General features: G+C 47.4%; 9 protein-coding genes across 9 annotated transcripts; 6 read left to right on the forward strand and 3 right to left on the reverse strand.

Moving 5' to 3' along the window:
- Positions 1-461: 461 nt before the first annotated feature.
- BDR25DRAFT_363909 (uncharacterized protein) lies at positions 462-825 on the reverse strand (the record flags this gene model as incomplete). The annotated part of the gene is made up of 3 exons (XM_033696804.1): positions 462-489; positions 549-628; positions 691-825. 3 exons carry the CDS (start codon positions 823-825, stop codon positions 462-464), a joined length of 243 nt encoding a protein of 80 aa, XP_033539395.1.
- A 12-nt stretch (positions 826-837) lies between these two features.
- Positions 838-2844, forward strand: BDR25DRAFT_127654 (uncharacterized protein). The gene is made up of 3 exons (XM_033683785.1): positions 838-1825; positions 1878-2103; positions 2152-2844. The coding sequence occupies exons 1-3, from the start codon at positions 873-875 to the stop codon at positions 2596-2598; spliced, it is 1626 nt and encodes a 541-aa protein (XP_033539396.1). The 5' UTR covers positions 838-872; the 3' UTR covers positions 2599-2844.
- A 278-nt stretch (positions 2845-3122) lies between these two features.
- On the forward strand, positions 3123-3725 carry BDR25DRAFT_156553 (ankyrin; the record flags this gene model as incomplete). Its single annotated transcript, XM_033683977.1, has 1 exon — positions 3123-3725. A coding segment is annotated over one exon (603 nt), but the record flags the coding sequence as incomplete, so codon positions are not given.
- A 69-nt stretch (positions 3726-3794) lies between these two features.
- On the forward strand, positions 3795-4109 carry BDR25DRAFT_200255 (ankyrin repeat protein; the record flags this gene model as incomplete). The annotated part of the gene is made up of 1 exon (XM_033684379.1): positions 3795-4109. A coding segment is annotated over one exon (315 nt), but the record flags the coding sequence as incomplete, so codon positions are not given.
- Positions 4110-4145: 36 nt separating this feature from the next.
- On the forward strand, positions 4146-4490 carry BDR25DRAFT_200880 (ankyrin; the record flags this gene model as incomplete). The annotated part of the gene is made up of 1 exon (XM_033684384.1): positions 4146-4490. A coding segment is annotated over one exon (345 nt), but the record flags the coding sequence as incomplete, so codon positions are not given.
- Positions 4491-5705: 1215 nt separating this feature from the next.
- BDR25DRAFT_320648 (uncharacterized protein) lies at positions 5706-6351 on the reverse strand (the record flags this gene model as incomplete). The annotated part of the gene is made up of 3 exons (XM_033691919.1): positions 5706-5764; positions 5819-6209; positions 6322-6351. The coding sequence occupies 3 exons, from the start codon at positions 6349-6351 to the stop codon at positions 5706-5708; spliced, it is 480 nt and encodes a 159-aa protein (XP_033539400.1).
- A 71-nt stretch (positions 6352-6422) lies between these two features.
- On the reverse strand, positions 6423-9385 carry BDR25DRAFT_363911 (uncharacterized protein; the record flags this gene model as incomplete). Its single annotated transcript, XM_033696805.1, has 10 exons — positions 6423-6554; positions 6589-6614; positions 6646-6721; positions 7535-7601; positions 7634-7650; positions 7720-7800; positions 7871-8003; positions 9116-9217; positions 9283-9303; positions 9369-9385. The coding sequence occupies 10 exons, from the start codon at positions 9383-9385 to the stop codon at positions 6423-6425; spliced, it is 672 nt and encodes a 223-aa protein (XP_033539401.1).
- A 694-nt stretch (positions 9386-10079) lies between these two features.
- BDR25DRAFT_347694 (uncharacterized protein) lies at positions 10080-11537 on the forward strand (the record flags this gene model as incomplete). The annotated part of the gene is made up of 2 exons (XM_033694300.1): positions 10080-10767; positions 10801-11537. Exons 1-2 carry the CDS (start codon positions 10281-10283, stop codon positions 11535-11537), a joined length of 1224 nt encoding a protein of 407 aa, XP_033539402.1. The 5' UTR covers positions 10080-10280.
- A 626-nt stretch (positions 11538-12163) lies between these two features.
- Positions 12164-14165, forward strand: BDR25DRAFT_387092 (NAD(P)-binding protein; the record flags this gene model as incomplete). The annotated part of the gene is made up of 8 exons (XM_033698043.1): positions 12164-12175; positions 12317-12407; positions 12465-12948; positions 12993-13020; positions 13069-13205; positions 13346-13513; positions 13564-14033; positions 14083-14165. The coding sequence occupies 8 exons, from the start codon at positions 12164-12166 to the stop codon at positions 14163-14165; spliced, it is 1473 nt and encodes a 490-aa protein (XP_033539403.1).
- Positions 14166-14407: the final 242 nt, after the last annotated feature.

The raw sequence follows: 14407 nt of genomic DNA on the forward strand, positions 1-14407 counted from the left end.
AGAACTAAGCTTAGAGAGCTTAAAAAAATAAGCTTCTACTATTTTATAACACTTTTTATTTACTATAGTAAAAGTAGAAGTGTGTAAAAGCTTTCTACTTTTTAAGTAACTAACTTAAACTTTATATTTTCTAAGCTTAGGCAGATAGAATAGTAGAAGCAGTAAGAATTTATATATAATAGGCTTGTAGAGACAGACAGCACCCTACTACTAGCGACCTTCTAACGCTTCTAGGGAGCATCCTGGGCAGGGGAGCTTCTAGGAGAGTGAGCGCGGGGGAGGAGTAAGCGTGCTATTGCTTGCGGCTAAAAAGTTAGCCAATTACTATACAAAGGTAGGGAAAAAGCTATAGAATTGAAGTGTAAAGCTAAAGATAATAAGAAGCAAAGGCATTAGGCTATATGTACTATTGTCTAGGTGGTGGTGGTGGCGGTGGTGATGAAAGTAATAGTAGAGTTGGTTTAGTTGAAGCTGCTTGAGATCCTTGCTCTTCGAACGCGCGCGCTGCGGCGGAGCAAAGTAATTCCGCGCACTAGTCCTAATTAGACAAAGCCTCGGTGGCGCACCGCGGCTGGACTCTTCCCCTGCCACTGGAAGCTGATTTCAAAAACGGCTGTCCTATAACGCCCTAGATCTTTTTGTTCCACTATAACTATTTATAGACTTATGCGCTTGCCAAAAGCAAGCCACCAATGCATTGGGTAAACTGCGGCTGAACCATCTGCCTCGTATCATGCAAGGCTCCTTACCAAAGGAGCTAAAGCCCCCAGGTGAACTCGTTCGAAGGACATAAATGAACAGCCCTCCGAGCGACTTCGCGGCCATGGGCCTGGGTGTTGCTGTCTTTCACAAGGTGCTGCGATAACTCTGCCATGGCCTCATTACCACCGTTGCGGCCTTCAGGCCAAAGCTCATCAGCGCCAGCTCCACTCATTTCCAACGACAACTATGCCTTTTCGCTTCTACCAAGCCAAAGCACGTCAGCATCATACCCACTTAACTCTTCCAATCAGTACTCTCAGCCAGGCGCAGGTACTGCGCTACCTCAGAGCACGGGAGTGCCGCAGCAGCCGTATCCGCCGCCGCTGCTAGCGAACCCATACTCACAATCGTTGCCACAGGCGGCAGTGCCTCAGAATAGATACTCATCGCCTTATGCGCTACCACCCCAGAACGCATATTCGTACCCATCAGCTTCTGCAGGTCCTCTGGGTGGCGCATCGCGGGATTCATCCCTGCCGCAGCCGCAGACTTTCCAACCAGGCGCATCGTATACTTATGGCGCACCTCCGCAAGCAGTACCGCAGCAGCAGACGCCGCACTACCCCTCAGTCCCTACACAATGCGCACCAAATGCGCACCCATCAAGAACGCCCGACGGGCGGCTACCGCAGCACACATCCAAGGCAGATGTCCTCGCGACAGTCTCTATTCAGGATGGCGATGACCCCAAGTCTTTTGCCACTGCGGAGACGCTCAGTCGCTACACTAGGATGTTTCCCGAGGCGGAGAACGATCAAGGATGCCGGCTGTTCATGTACGGGCCGAAATGCCCTACCACCTTGTTGATGACGTTGTTTGAGCACTTCGACTTCCCGCGCTACTCGTTGTTCCCGTACGGTCTCTTCAACGACTTCGCAAAGACGAACAAGCCTGATACGGGCTCGTGCAAGTGCCAAAGATGCGCGAAGGGCGAGATCTGCGGCCATTGGGCCCTGTACTGCAACCTCCAATTTTATTTGCATCAAGATATCGTGCCGTCGTCGACAAAGCAGCCAAAGGTCGACGCTACGTCCGACGCGATCATCATTTCCTCGGGATACGAGTATGTTGAATGTTTGTTGTATTATCAGGTCTACGCGCTCACCAAGCCCCAGGGAGGAAAAGTTCCTCATGGCAGATTGGAATCTGCAGATTTTCCGCTTCCGCTCCCGGCGCGTTGAAACTACGGATTTCGCCTATGATGCCTTGATGTATCAAAACTACGAGAATTCGACCAGGTTGAGATCCGCTCCACTAGACTACCTGCTTTCTCAGCTTGAAGTCATTTTAACTAATTGGGGTGCACTGCTTACGGCATCATCGCGCTTCCTAGACTCATTTGTAAGTGAGAAATCTGACTTAACCAAGTAAAGTCTAACTACGTTGAAGAGATTCGAAGTCCTTCAAGAACGCTTAGAAACAGATCGCAACATCGTCAGAAACCTTGTTAGCGCGGCCCAGCGCTGGGAAGAATTTCGTCGAGTACTTCAGAATCAGCTAGTGAGCCTAGAGTCCCTCGAGAATATCCATGCCGATCCGAGGTGGACCGAAGGACGCGACGATTACTGGGAGATCATGGCTGTATGCAGCGGGTATCTGCGGCAGTTCAAGAACATTGACTTTCGTATTTGCACAGAGCTAATCAAAGAGACCGATAGCCTCATCCAGCGAGTGACCAATCTGATTAGCATCGACGAAGGGTATCGTTCGCGCGAGCAGAATGACAGTATTCGAAGACTATCATGGATCACCGTATGCACGCTTGATGCAAGACCACTGCGACCGGCTAACAGGCTGTATAGTTCATATTTTTGCCTCTCATTTTCGCAGCGGTAACTTACCCTCTTTAACGGGAGCCTGAGTTGTTACTAATCAGCAGACAGGGCATTTTCGGCATGAACGTGGACCTCTTCAGCGATGACCCTTCATGGCTATACTATCTGTACACTTCATTGGTAGTTATGTGCATTGCTATGGGAGGTTATACACTATTGCGTTCGAGAAGGCGGTTGACAAATCTGACCGTGATCGCTGCCTTAGCTCCATTTACGGTGGCGATCCTTCTCTGGGAGAAACTGAGCAAAGTATTGCCCAAGCGCAGCAAGAAGAATTACAAGCCCGTCATCGATCTTGAAAATCAGGAGCCAGATCCGAAAGATAACTTTGCAACAATGTTGAAGTGGGCTGCAAGTTCCGGCCAAACAGACGTTATCCACAAGCTCCTTCAAGACTCGAATCGCGATAAAACGAAGACGTCTGCATCTTTATCTTCGGGTGAAGCTATCATGATGGCGATCAAAAATGGACATGGAGATGCTGCAAAGTACTTAATCGAGTCGGAGCACTTTGAGGAGTATAGAGATGAGAAAAATGCGACGTTGGTCCATTGGGCAGCGAAATATGGGCAGCCCTCCGTAGTCGAGAAACTCGCTAGCAAGGGAATCAGTTTGAACGACAAGGACGCTGAAGGTCGTACTCCGCTGGACTATGCCCTCGATAGCAACGACGAGGACACAATAAATCTTCTCCTTAAAGGTGGCAAGCACATCAGCCGGCAGGATACCGTTAGCATTCAGACCCTGCATTTTAGCGCTCGGACGGGAGACATCAGCATGATTAAGCAGCTCCATGAGAAAGGAAGTAGTTTGGAAGCTCGCGACGGCAAAGGTCAAACGGTCATTTTCCATGCTGTCAAGGGAAAGCAATATGCGACTATGAGATGGCTTCTAGAGAACAACGCGAATATACACGCAGTCGACAAACAAGGATTTACCGCACTCCATATCGCTGCTCAAGAGTGCGATCTAGTGGCTACCAAGATTCTGGTAGAGAAAGGAGCAAACGTAAACGCCTTGTCGAGTGAGAGGTTGACGCCGCTGCTCTGCATCGTTAATTCTCAGGGCATTGATGTCCTCAGGTATCTGTATGACAAAGGCGCTGACATCGACGCGATGGACAACGACTCAGACCGCATTGCTCATAAGATAGCTCGAAAAGGAGATTCTGCCGCGCTGCTCTGGAAAGCTGCTTATGACCTGAGTTGCAACATCACAGTCTCCGGTAAGCAAGGGAATACACCAGCGCATCTGGCGGCAGAATCTGGAAGCATTTCTATCTTGAAGCATCTTGTCGAGAAGAAGGCAGACGTCCGCACGTGTGAGAACATCGCCGGCTACACTCCCCTGATGATGGCCGCCAGCGCTGGAAAGGCTGACTCAGTTCGCTTCCTTCTAGAAAACGGCTGCACTCACGACATAGTTGACGCCAATGGCAGGACACTCGTTGAGCTCGCCATCAGGTGGGGCAATCCCTCGGTGATGCAGGCGCTCCAAGACTTCGGCGCCAAATTCGATTCAGTTGACTTGAACAGCGACGCGCCACATCCAGTCTGGCACGCCATCTGGGAGGGCCAGTACGCGAGCGTCAAACAGGTCCTTGACAACGGGCTGGACGTAAATTATACACATCGCGGAATCAGCTTACTACAGTGCGCCATTGAAGCCGGTAACACTGACGTGGTACACCTCTTGATCGATGCTGGGGCCAACGTTGGGAAAGCAGATCCGCATGGCTGGTCTCCGCTCCATTCCGCTGCCTTTTCCGGCGATATGGATGCTTTGCTGCTTGCGCTGCAGCGAGCCAAGGATCCAAGTCCTAAAGATGAGTATGGCTGGACACCACTGGACCTTGCTTCGTTTTATAGGCACGAAGACCTTGTCAAGATCCTGGACCCAGATGGCAAAGTAACAGAGTTTGCGTGGTCACATCGCTCGTCGAAAAGCAGCGTGGGCGCTATGCATCACTACGTCCCGCCCATGGAGGACTCGGCAGTAACCGGATATGCAGAAGCTCCTAGCTCTGCAAAATAATGCACTCTGGGGATCCTCTTATATCAGGACCATGCAAGACGATGTTGGTGAATGAAGGTGTATTTACTCATAGCGTATTCTTATGACTGCTCAGACTTTTTTGGGAATATCCTAGACTTCCTTGTCTGGTTCTGATTCTTGTACCATCATCGTCTTCAACGCATAGTTGTTCAGCTTAGTATCGATGACCTCCCTTTGACTCTCATTCTGGAATCTGGAGCTTCTGGACGCCGATCTTTACCCAGTCGTTCCCTCGCCATGAAGAGCCCTCGTCACCGAAGAACTTCCCACTGATTGGTACTGTTTAATATCTTTTGGATACATCCGCCGAATGCTAGGCGGAAACCGAACACAGCGAAGAGGCCATACCAAGCCAATTTATCCGGTGCAATGGAGCACATGACAATTGGAGCAGGTGAAACTACGTCATATGACGTAGTGTTTCACCTCAATATGAGCGAGCGCAGCGGTGGTCGTTCTTTTAGTACTAGCGTCTTTCCTTATTGAAATTAGCGTCCTTTCGGCCCTTCACTATAGTGTTCGCTTGGAGCTCCCTTAAGCTCCTGAGACCAGACCTTACACCTTTGCTCAATCGATTAGTTTGGTTCTCGCCACCTGATTGATGACTCGCACCTCCTCACATGCCCTCTATCATCCGTCAGCTCCAACTGTGCGATACCTAATTATCAAATCCGTCCGCATCCATCACCATCATAACCACATACGGCTAGAACGATTCATCATAAATAGCCACCTCATCCCAATATCCAAACCACCCAGTTGAAAACGCAATCTTGTCATCGTACGTCCAGAACACATGTCCGTCTACCGCCCCAGTTTCAGAGGTCAGAATTTGCATGTCAGACCCGTCAGGACGGATTGTGCACTCGTCAAGGTCTCAATTGTACGCCGCGCGAAAACGATGCGTGACCCGTTGAGCGACTAGTCAGGCATGTTGTCCGTCGTGCCGCCCGTTATCGTGTGTTCGGTCGTAGTCAGCGCGCGCTTGGCTTCTGTTTCCAGATTGATGATTTTCAGACCCTAGCATTCGCGGAAAACGATTTGTTCGCTATGTCACAAGGAGCGTGCATCATTGAGTTGCAATCTTAAGCTAAAAGCGATCCATTGTCCGTCTAGCGACCAATTCAGCTGCATGGTGCTCTCAAGCTTTTGCCTCACTCACGTACGATCGACGTACATGCCACTCTTCATCGAGTCAAAGACTATTTTCTTTTCTGTGCCCTCTGATTTCATAACAGCGACGGTGCTGTTCCCCGTAGAGAATTCAGTGTTGGCGATTTTGCCTTGCATAGAAAGCGAAGGCATCACGGTTATGAAGGGGCACTCCCGTTCGTCATCCCAGCCCACAATAGGGTCTTCGACATGGCGCTCATAGAAGCCGGACACTCCGTAGACAACGTTCTTGCTGTCGGGAGACCAGGACAGTGAGCGCAGGTAGTGACGTTTGAACCGCGTGGCTTTGGCAGGATTCTTAGAAGAGGACAAGGTGTAGTTTACACTTTCGTAGTGTGGGTCGCCTTTCACGAGAAAACCAATGTCTCCCGTGTCGGAAATGCACTGCGGGAATAATTTGAGGTGGGGACCCTTCGACACCCCACATCAGCTAACTTATTCGAGCACTCCTTGATCTTGGATGTGAATGGAGAATATTAATGAAGGAACAATATACCTCTATGTACACCACCCTATCCTTGCCCATTTTAACATCAACCGATATAATCTAGGTCGAAAGAATGCTCCAAACGGTGATACATTGCAATCAAACACTAATCAGTATTCGATCAGCACAGGCAGCTCGGCTTGATAGAACTCACACTCCCCATCTGCCGCATCATACTTATCGGCCTCATAATAGATGATCCTCTTCCCGTCCTTCAGCCACTTCGGGCTCCTCAACGTCTTCTGCCAGCCCGCCATCGCCACCCGTCTAACCCACTTCCATCAACGCCGATCCCATAAATGCTCATACGAGGGGCAAATTCTCAACTTTCACGGTGCCCAAACCCAGACGTCAGCCAATCACTCGAGAACGCAATCCATTTACACGGCTGCCAACAGGGCGTAGTACGCTACGGGTCGCAGAATCCCAACCTGTAACTTCTTAGATTGTTAGTATATATGTAAAGGGTAAATTAAGTGGCTCTTACGCAGCGTAACTATAACTTCTCACTTTACTGCTACATACATCCTTCTTGCAAGCAGTTACGCTGTAATAGTTCTAATACAGGCTGCTAAAGCTGTTAACTTGCTATAAATAACGTATTAATAAAGCTAGTTATTTTAAAGTTTAATTGCTTTAATTATTACTAATATAAACTTTAACACTAAAAAAAAAGCTTACTTTACTATGTAATAATTAATAAACTATATAAGCCATAGTAAAAGACTTTAAGCTTAATACTAAGCTTAAGCATGTTAACATTTATAACTACTAGCTCTGCTAAGAGGTATAAGAAAGAAGGATTTGCATAAACTAGATCTCTACTATAGACATGCTAGCTAACAGCCTTACTAAGTTCCTACTTTAATAAAAGCATTAAGTGTTTATTAAATAACTAGGCTTTATTTGCCTAAGTAACACTCTAAAAGCTTACTCTACTAATATTAGCTTTAAAGCCTAAGCCTACTAACTTCTGTTTTGCTGTTTTGCACTTTTAAGTGCACTACTATACACCTACAGTCTATTAGTTATTTTTATACAGCTTTACTTTAGTATTTACTTTGTTAAAGCTAGGGAGGTGTGTCGCACGTGTCTTACGCGATATCACACCCATGTACTGCACTATTCACTTATTAGGCCTAGCTCCTTTCTCGTACAGTATATAGTCAGCCTAGAGCTCTATCGAGCTCCTTTGACTTTATAATACACTTGTACAATCCACTTTGTTTAGATCTTGGTACCTTGTTGACCCGCTTACCATATGCCCCCTCCCCAGCTCATGCAAGAAGCTGTGGTCACGTTCCTATCATGGCTTCTGGACCGAACGGCTGTGTCTAACTATTCAGCTCGGTTCGGATGAGATGAAAGCTATTTCCGGAATGGAGTTTACAATGCATGACCGGCCACCTCATCTACGTCTCTTCTACAAACAGGGTTCTTCGCCAGGAGATACGCGGCGCTGTCTCCAGAGGAGAGATTGGCCAGGCACTGGCTTCGGAGCATGAACGAGTTGTTGGCATCAGCAGATAGCATTACATGCTGTCAGGCCGCGATGCACACTGCCACAAGCTGACCGAATCATGGCATTAGTGTCGCTCAGACGTACGCGATAAGGTTTACGGATTAGGTCCGGAGGCGTGAACGGATCTCGCTGACTTTCAAATTGAAATTGCTGATAGAGGAGTAACGTACTTCACGGGCGAGTTGCTCACACACCTAAGTCGCTTACTTTTGCTAAGACCCTACTAAACTACCCTTCCTACACTAATGCATTCCCCATAACACTACTTAGACATGCTAAAAGAATGTTAGATACAGCTTATGCTTTAAGCTTTTAAACAAGACATAAAACTCTTAAAGAAATGTGCTATAGCTATGTGCAAGGTTTTACAAAAAATAATAAATAACTATAGCACTAGATAACCTTTACAAGCTAATTCTACAGCTAAATTATAAAGGCTAGGTAATAAAAAGGAGCAGGTAATTATTAAGACTATACTTAAGCTATATGCGCAAGGAATTTCCCCTTAAATAGCATTTATAGCTAATATAGCTAATTCTTTGCGCGCTAAGCGTAATCTAGGCTATATTTACATAAACTAGCCTAGTATGTTTATAAAGCATTATTTAGAGCTTAAAGTAACATTTAAGCATAAGTACAACTATAAGAGAGCCTTTTATAAGAGTCCTAGAGTAATTTAGGGCAGGTTTAGCCTTATAGAGAATATTAAAGCTAAGTATAGCATCTAGGATAATAACACGTACAACTTTAGCAAAATAAGGTTTATAATTAGCTAAATATCTCTTAACTATACTTACGCTTAAAACTTTACTTTAAGCTCTAAATAACACTTTATAAACATAATAGGCTAGTTTATATAAATATAGCCTAGATTACGCTTAGCGCACAAAGAACTAGCTATATTAGCTATAAATGCTATCTAAGAGGAAATTCCTTGCGCATATAGCTTAAGTATAGTCTTAATAATCACCTGCTCCTTTTTATTACCTAGCCTTTATAATTTAGCTGTAGAATTAGCTTATAAAGGTTATCTAGCGCTATAGTTATTTATTATTTTTTATAAAACTTTATATATAGCTACAGCATATTTTTTTAAAAGTTTTATGTCTTATTTAAAAGCTTAAAGTGTAAGCTGTATCTAACATTCTTTTAGCGCGTCTAAGTAGTGTTGTGGGGAATGCATTAGTGTAGGAAGAGTGGTTTAGTAGGGTCTTAGCAAAAGTAAGCGACTCAGGTGTGTAAGCAACTCGCCTGTGAAGTACGTTACCACCATATCTTGACTTAACGACAGCATCACTGCCACGCTGTAATGCGTGGAGCACTGTCGATTGCTTGAACGCATCGTACATATGAAGGTCTTTATATTCGCTCGAAATTGCTTCTCTAAGAATATCTACCATCTGCTTCTACACTCTATCTGCCTCCTATTTAGCTCTTCTTTACTCTACAGCATGAAGGCGCGAGGACGACTTAACAGAGAAGCATAGCCAGCACCTAGTCCTCTACTTCTTGAAAGTCTAACAAACGCTCAGACCATCGAAGAGCAATCATACACACCTATATTGAGCGCTAAGAAGAAGTCTTATTTTGCGGAATGTGAGCTTTACTTCAGCATGATGCCGTTGCTTTCATGGGAGCGCACGACATGGTCACAGCGTGGCGTTCGAGAACATCCCCTCCAGGCCTGATGTGCAGCGATGCTTACATGTAGACATTAATGCGGATGGCCATTTGTCTAGACAGATACGCGAGACTAACAATCAATGGTACTGTAGCGACTACAATATAGCACTGCCTAAAAGACAGCCTAAGCTGCACAAATTTCTAGGGGAAATCCAAAATAAAATTTACAGGTACGCATTTCCTCTATTTTTAGGGCTAATTCCTCAGCATGGACTAGACGGGAGCAGTATAGGGCTTCTTGTGGTCAACAAACAGGTCCATAACGAAGTTATAAGTCTAATGTATAGCACAAAGCCACTTAGACTTAAGTACATGGAAGACGACTTGAATTTTGATGATAATTTTTACTATTGGGACGGCTAGGATCACTACGTTGGACCTCCTTAGGATGGTGTTGGAACATCTTCACGGATGGTGGCGACCGTCCGAAGCAGGTGTCGCACGTGTCTCACGCGATATCATACCCATGTACTGCACTATTCACTCATTAGGCATAGCTCCTATCTCGTACAGTATATAGTCAGCTCAGAGCTCTATCGAGCTCCTCAGACCTTACAATACACTCGTTCAATCCACCTTGTTTGGATCTCGCTCCCTTGTCGAGTCGTTTGCCATATGCCCCCTCCTCAGCTCATGCAAGAGCAGGAGGTATTCGACTTCGTCAACAGCATCACCAAGATACTAGACCCCACTACTCCGCCAATTTTAATAGTGGAGCGAATGATCGTTTGCGCTATTCCTACAGTACTTCTAGACGCGACAGATGCACGGTCTCACAGAACAGCTGTCGACTCTCCAGCACCGCCTGATGACCACTGCGATGCGTGCGACATCGATGCATGAAAAACTTATCACGTCTAAAAACTGCCTTGGTGGACTCGAGTGTCTTATCTTGGAAGGTGTGTTCGAGTTCAATGACAGTAATTTAAGGCGGGCATGGCTCGCTTTCAGGAAGGCAATGGTCTTTGCACAGCTGATGAAGATTGATCAGCCAAATCCGCCTAAATTTCAAGTCCTTGACCCCGCTTCAAAGTTAGTGCCCATGTATCTTTGGTTTCGCATTGTGTACACGGACAGCTACCTGAGTCTGATGCTGGGTCTTCCACACGGCGGTCAAGAGACCAATATGGAGCAAAAAGTACCGGGCGAGACACCGGCTTGTAGACTCAGAAGAGCGCATACTCTTATTGCTCGGCGGGTCCTTGACCGCAACCGACGCTCGGCTGCCTGTGATTTCTCAGAGACACGTAGTATTGACTAAGAGCTTTTGACTGCTGCCAGAGAGTTACCGGACCAGTTTTGGACGCCACCCGACTTTCCCAACCTTCAGCCGAACACGCGAGAGGCACTCTGGGAGACCATGCGAGTGGCTGACCACCTTCATCACTACAGCCTTGTTCACCTGTTGCACTTACCATATCTCCTTAACTCACAAACAGAAGGCAGAGATCTTACCTGTTCAAAGGTTACATGCGTCAATGCGAGTCGCGAGATCTTGATCCCAGTCGTCGCATTCCGCACCTTCAAACGAAATATAGTCTCAGTCTATTGCCGCACAGCGGACTTCTGTGCATTAATGGCAGGCATAACGATACTTCTCGCCCACATTGATGGTCACAAGCTTGAGGAGGAGGACTGGCGGGCACACCAACGACTAGGTGATCGCGCGCTGGTAGAACAGCTTTTGCAGAGCTATGATTCTGTCCAAGATTGCATGAACGATGGCCTCACCCAGCAGAGTGCTGAACAATTACGACGCCTCTTGAAGATCGAAAGTGACGCCGCTCGGGGAAAGGAAGAATCTGCTCGCGATACGGTATCGAATATCCAGAGAAATTGCGGGGAACTTCAACTCTCTATACCCTACTTCGGAATCATCAATATCGGCCGCATGGGCGTCACAAGGTCACGGCAGCAGGACATACAGCCCTCACACACTCGAACAAGTGGAACGCCGTACCCCACAGCGACAACTGACAGTGGAGACCCACTCCTGGGCTCGAACGAACATCCCAGCTAGTTCCCGATGTCAACCTGATGCCACTACCGCCTGTCTTTCCCGATATAGGTCATTCAAACGACACATCTTACGACCAATACCCAAGATTGGCTGCAGGAGCCAACGATTGGGCGTTTCAGGGCATTGATGCAGCGTTCTTTGACAACCTAATGCGCCGGGCTGCAGACTGGGATCCATTACCACGGGACAGTATTTGATGACCTCGGGGTTATCCGCACGCTACAACGCTACCTTTCGTTCTGTGACAGCATTCGAAGACCTTCTAACCCTGCAGAGCAAAGCCCGTTGAAGCCTCCTGCTATTAGCCTCGATCGGACGTCCTGCGTACCAACCCTGGAGTCTTTGAAAACTCCCGAGAAACTGCTCTGCGATGCTTCTGTAACGGATGATCTCCCAACAGAACTGGATTGAAATGAGGTTCTTGATGAGATATGCCAAGCAATGGGAACCGTACCGGCCATTCACGGGTCCAAGTTTTGCGATTAAGAATGGACCTTCACAGGACTGTCAGCGAACACCGACAGCTTCGCGGACAAGGGACGCTTTTGCAGCTCTGCATATGCATACTTTATCCATGATGGCGAAGTTACATACAGGCAACGTTGCGACTTATTTATGAAGTGACAATGACATCATACGTACGCGTGCGTTGTTAGAACATCGAATACATACACCTAACGTCTGCGCTCAGCACCAATCATAAATTCCAAAATTCTTTCTCTAGGGCTTAATACCCCATTTTCTTTCTTCTAAGCCTCCATTACCACCTCAATATGTAGTCCGCACTTCACAAGGTCATTGGCCCCAAGAAGGAGATCCACGATCTCAATGGCCGCGTAGCCCTCACCACCGGAGGTGCCATGGGCATCGGTTAGGCATTTTCCAAGATCATTCCCTTTGGCAATTCTGACGCTACTCAGCTTCGAGATCGCGAAAGCCTTCGTGAAGGTAGGCGCCTGCGTGATCATGGTGAAGAAGCCATCAAGAAGATCAGGGAAAAGTGTGGTCAAGATGCGAAGATCGAATGGGAAGGCTGCGACATGGGCACCCTCTCTGAAGGCAAGGACGTCTTCACCAAAATCCGCGAACGTGAGGACCGACTCGACCTACTCATTCTCTCAGCCGGCATCAATGCCAACCAATTTGGCAAGACTAATGACGACATCGACCGCCATTTCCAGATCAATTGGTTAGGCCAGGTCTACGTGGTCAACTTACTGTACCCGTTGTTGCGTAAGACGAGTAAGATGCCAGACACACCAGCTCCGCGCTTCGTCTTCGAATCCTCGGAGCAGCATCGCGCTGCACCCTCAGTCGTCCACTTTGGATCGCCCGACGAGATAAACAACCCCGAGATCGGCAACCCCGAGGTGTACGGGAGGACCAAGCTCGCCATTATCGTAGGGGTAAAGTACGGGTTGCTAGATCGAGTGATCAAGCCTAACAACGAAACAGATACACACTCTCCGTGCACCCTGGAGCCGTAAGTCTCTCTCTTTAGCTCATGCACCCTACTAATACAACATTACAGGTCAACACAGCAATGCAACAACAATGGAAAGGAGCCTACCCCCGCCTCTTCGGCAAAATGCTAACCGGCATCATGCTCGCCGGCGGCCGCGACGTAGAGCAAGGCTCGTACAGCGCGCTCCGGGGATTATACGGAGGGTATGTTATAGTTGAAAGACAAACATGAACCTCGGCGTGCGTTTCTTCACGTATGTAGTCTGGTTACGTACGGAGATTTCTGCGCTAAAGTAGCGCGCAAGGCTATGTACTGGCGCGGTGTTTAATTCTACTTCTTCAAGGTGCTCGACCCCACACTTTCGATCGATTGCTTACATCGTTGCTCTTTATACCCAACAAATATACACAACACCCAACACCTGGGCAACCACGACCACAATGGAGTCTTCAGATTCAGTTCCTGAAGCGTCAGTAGCTGCATCGAGCGGCGCATCCAAGACAGTAGCAATGTCAGTAGTGAGTATTTGTGTTGACTAGGGTCAGGTGCTAACTGTGTCAGAATAATCCGCAACAGTACTGAATCTCCAATTCTCCATCTTTCCGGAGAGATTAGGAACATTATCTACGGATACTCGCTTGGGGGCTTCAACAGCAGTGTACGCAACCGAGAAAGGGCGCGGCGGAGTTTGCCGAATTGCGACCTATACGAAGTACTTGATCCGGTCCCGGAGTATCGTATCATGGGTTTACTGGGAGCTGAACCCCAATCCCGTCCTTTATATGATGAAAACTGGGAACCTTATCATTTACACAAAGAAGAGGTTCATCGCTACCATCTCCCTCCCCGGCCTCCACCGCGCGCTCTGAGCCAGCAGGATGCATTGCCGGAACATCTATGGCCCGGTTGGGCGCTACTAGCTCGCAACCTATTCAACTTGAGTTACGCCTGCCGTCAAACTATGTCCGAAAGCGCGAAGCTGGCATCGCCGTATACTGCAAATCTCTTTCGGTTCTCTTGCATTCGCACATGTAGAGCGCTATAGGTACTTGCGAGACAAACGACTATTATATTGGTTAGTGGCGCAAATGGAAAACTTTGGGTACGTCGACCACCACTCCGAAAGGGATAGAGGATTTCACTTCTTCTTCTTTGATGACTAGGAGTTGATCTCGTTGCGGAATACTCGCAGGATGGGCAAAAGGTACAGTTGTCGGCTGATCTTGACTGGGAAAATGAAGAGCGGATCTGATCTCTGATGCGAAAACTTGACAGAGGTCTGGGATCGTGATAATATTTACATGCGAAATCGAATTTTTCATCCGCATATATGACTTCAAAATCTTGTCAGGATAGTAGTTCCTAATCCATAAAGGTAGTGAGCGAGATAGTGTGCATCCCACTG

Source organism: Lindgomyces ingoldianus (genome assembly GCF_010093535.1).
Source record: "Lindgomyces ingoldianus strain ATCC 200398 unplaced genomic scaffold BDR25scaffold_88, whole genome shotgun sequence".
Lineage (NCBI taxonomy): Eukaryota > Fungi > Ascomycota > Dothideomycetes > Pleosporales > Lindgomycetaceae > Lindgomyces > Lindgomyces ingoldianus.

Coding starts and splice junctions, on each gene's coding strand:
- BDR25DRAFT_127654 (XM_033683785.1), top strand. CDS start 873: ATGGCCTCATTACCACCGTTGCGGCCTTCAGGCCAAAGCTCATCAGCG. Junction 1,826..1,877: donor ATCATTTCCTCGGGATACGA/GTATGTTGAATG, acceptor ACCAAGCCCCAG/GGAGGAAAAGTTCCTCATGG. Junction 2,104..2,151: donor CGCGCTTCCTAGACTCATTT/GTAAGTGAGAAA, acceptor ACTACGTTGAAG/AGATTCGAAGTCCTTCAAGA.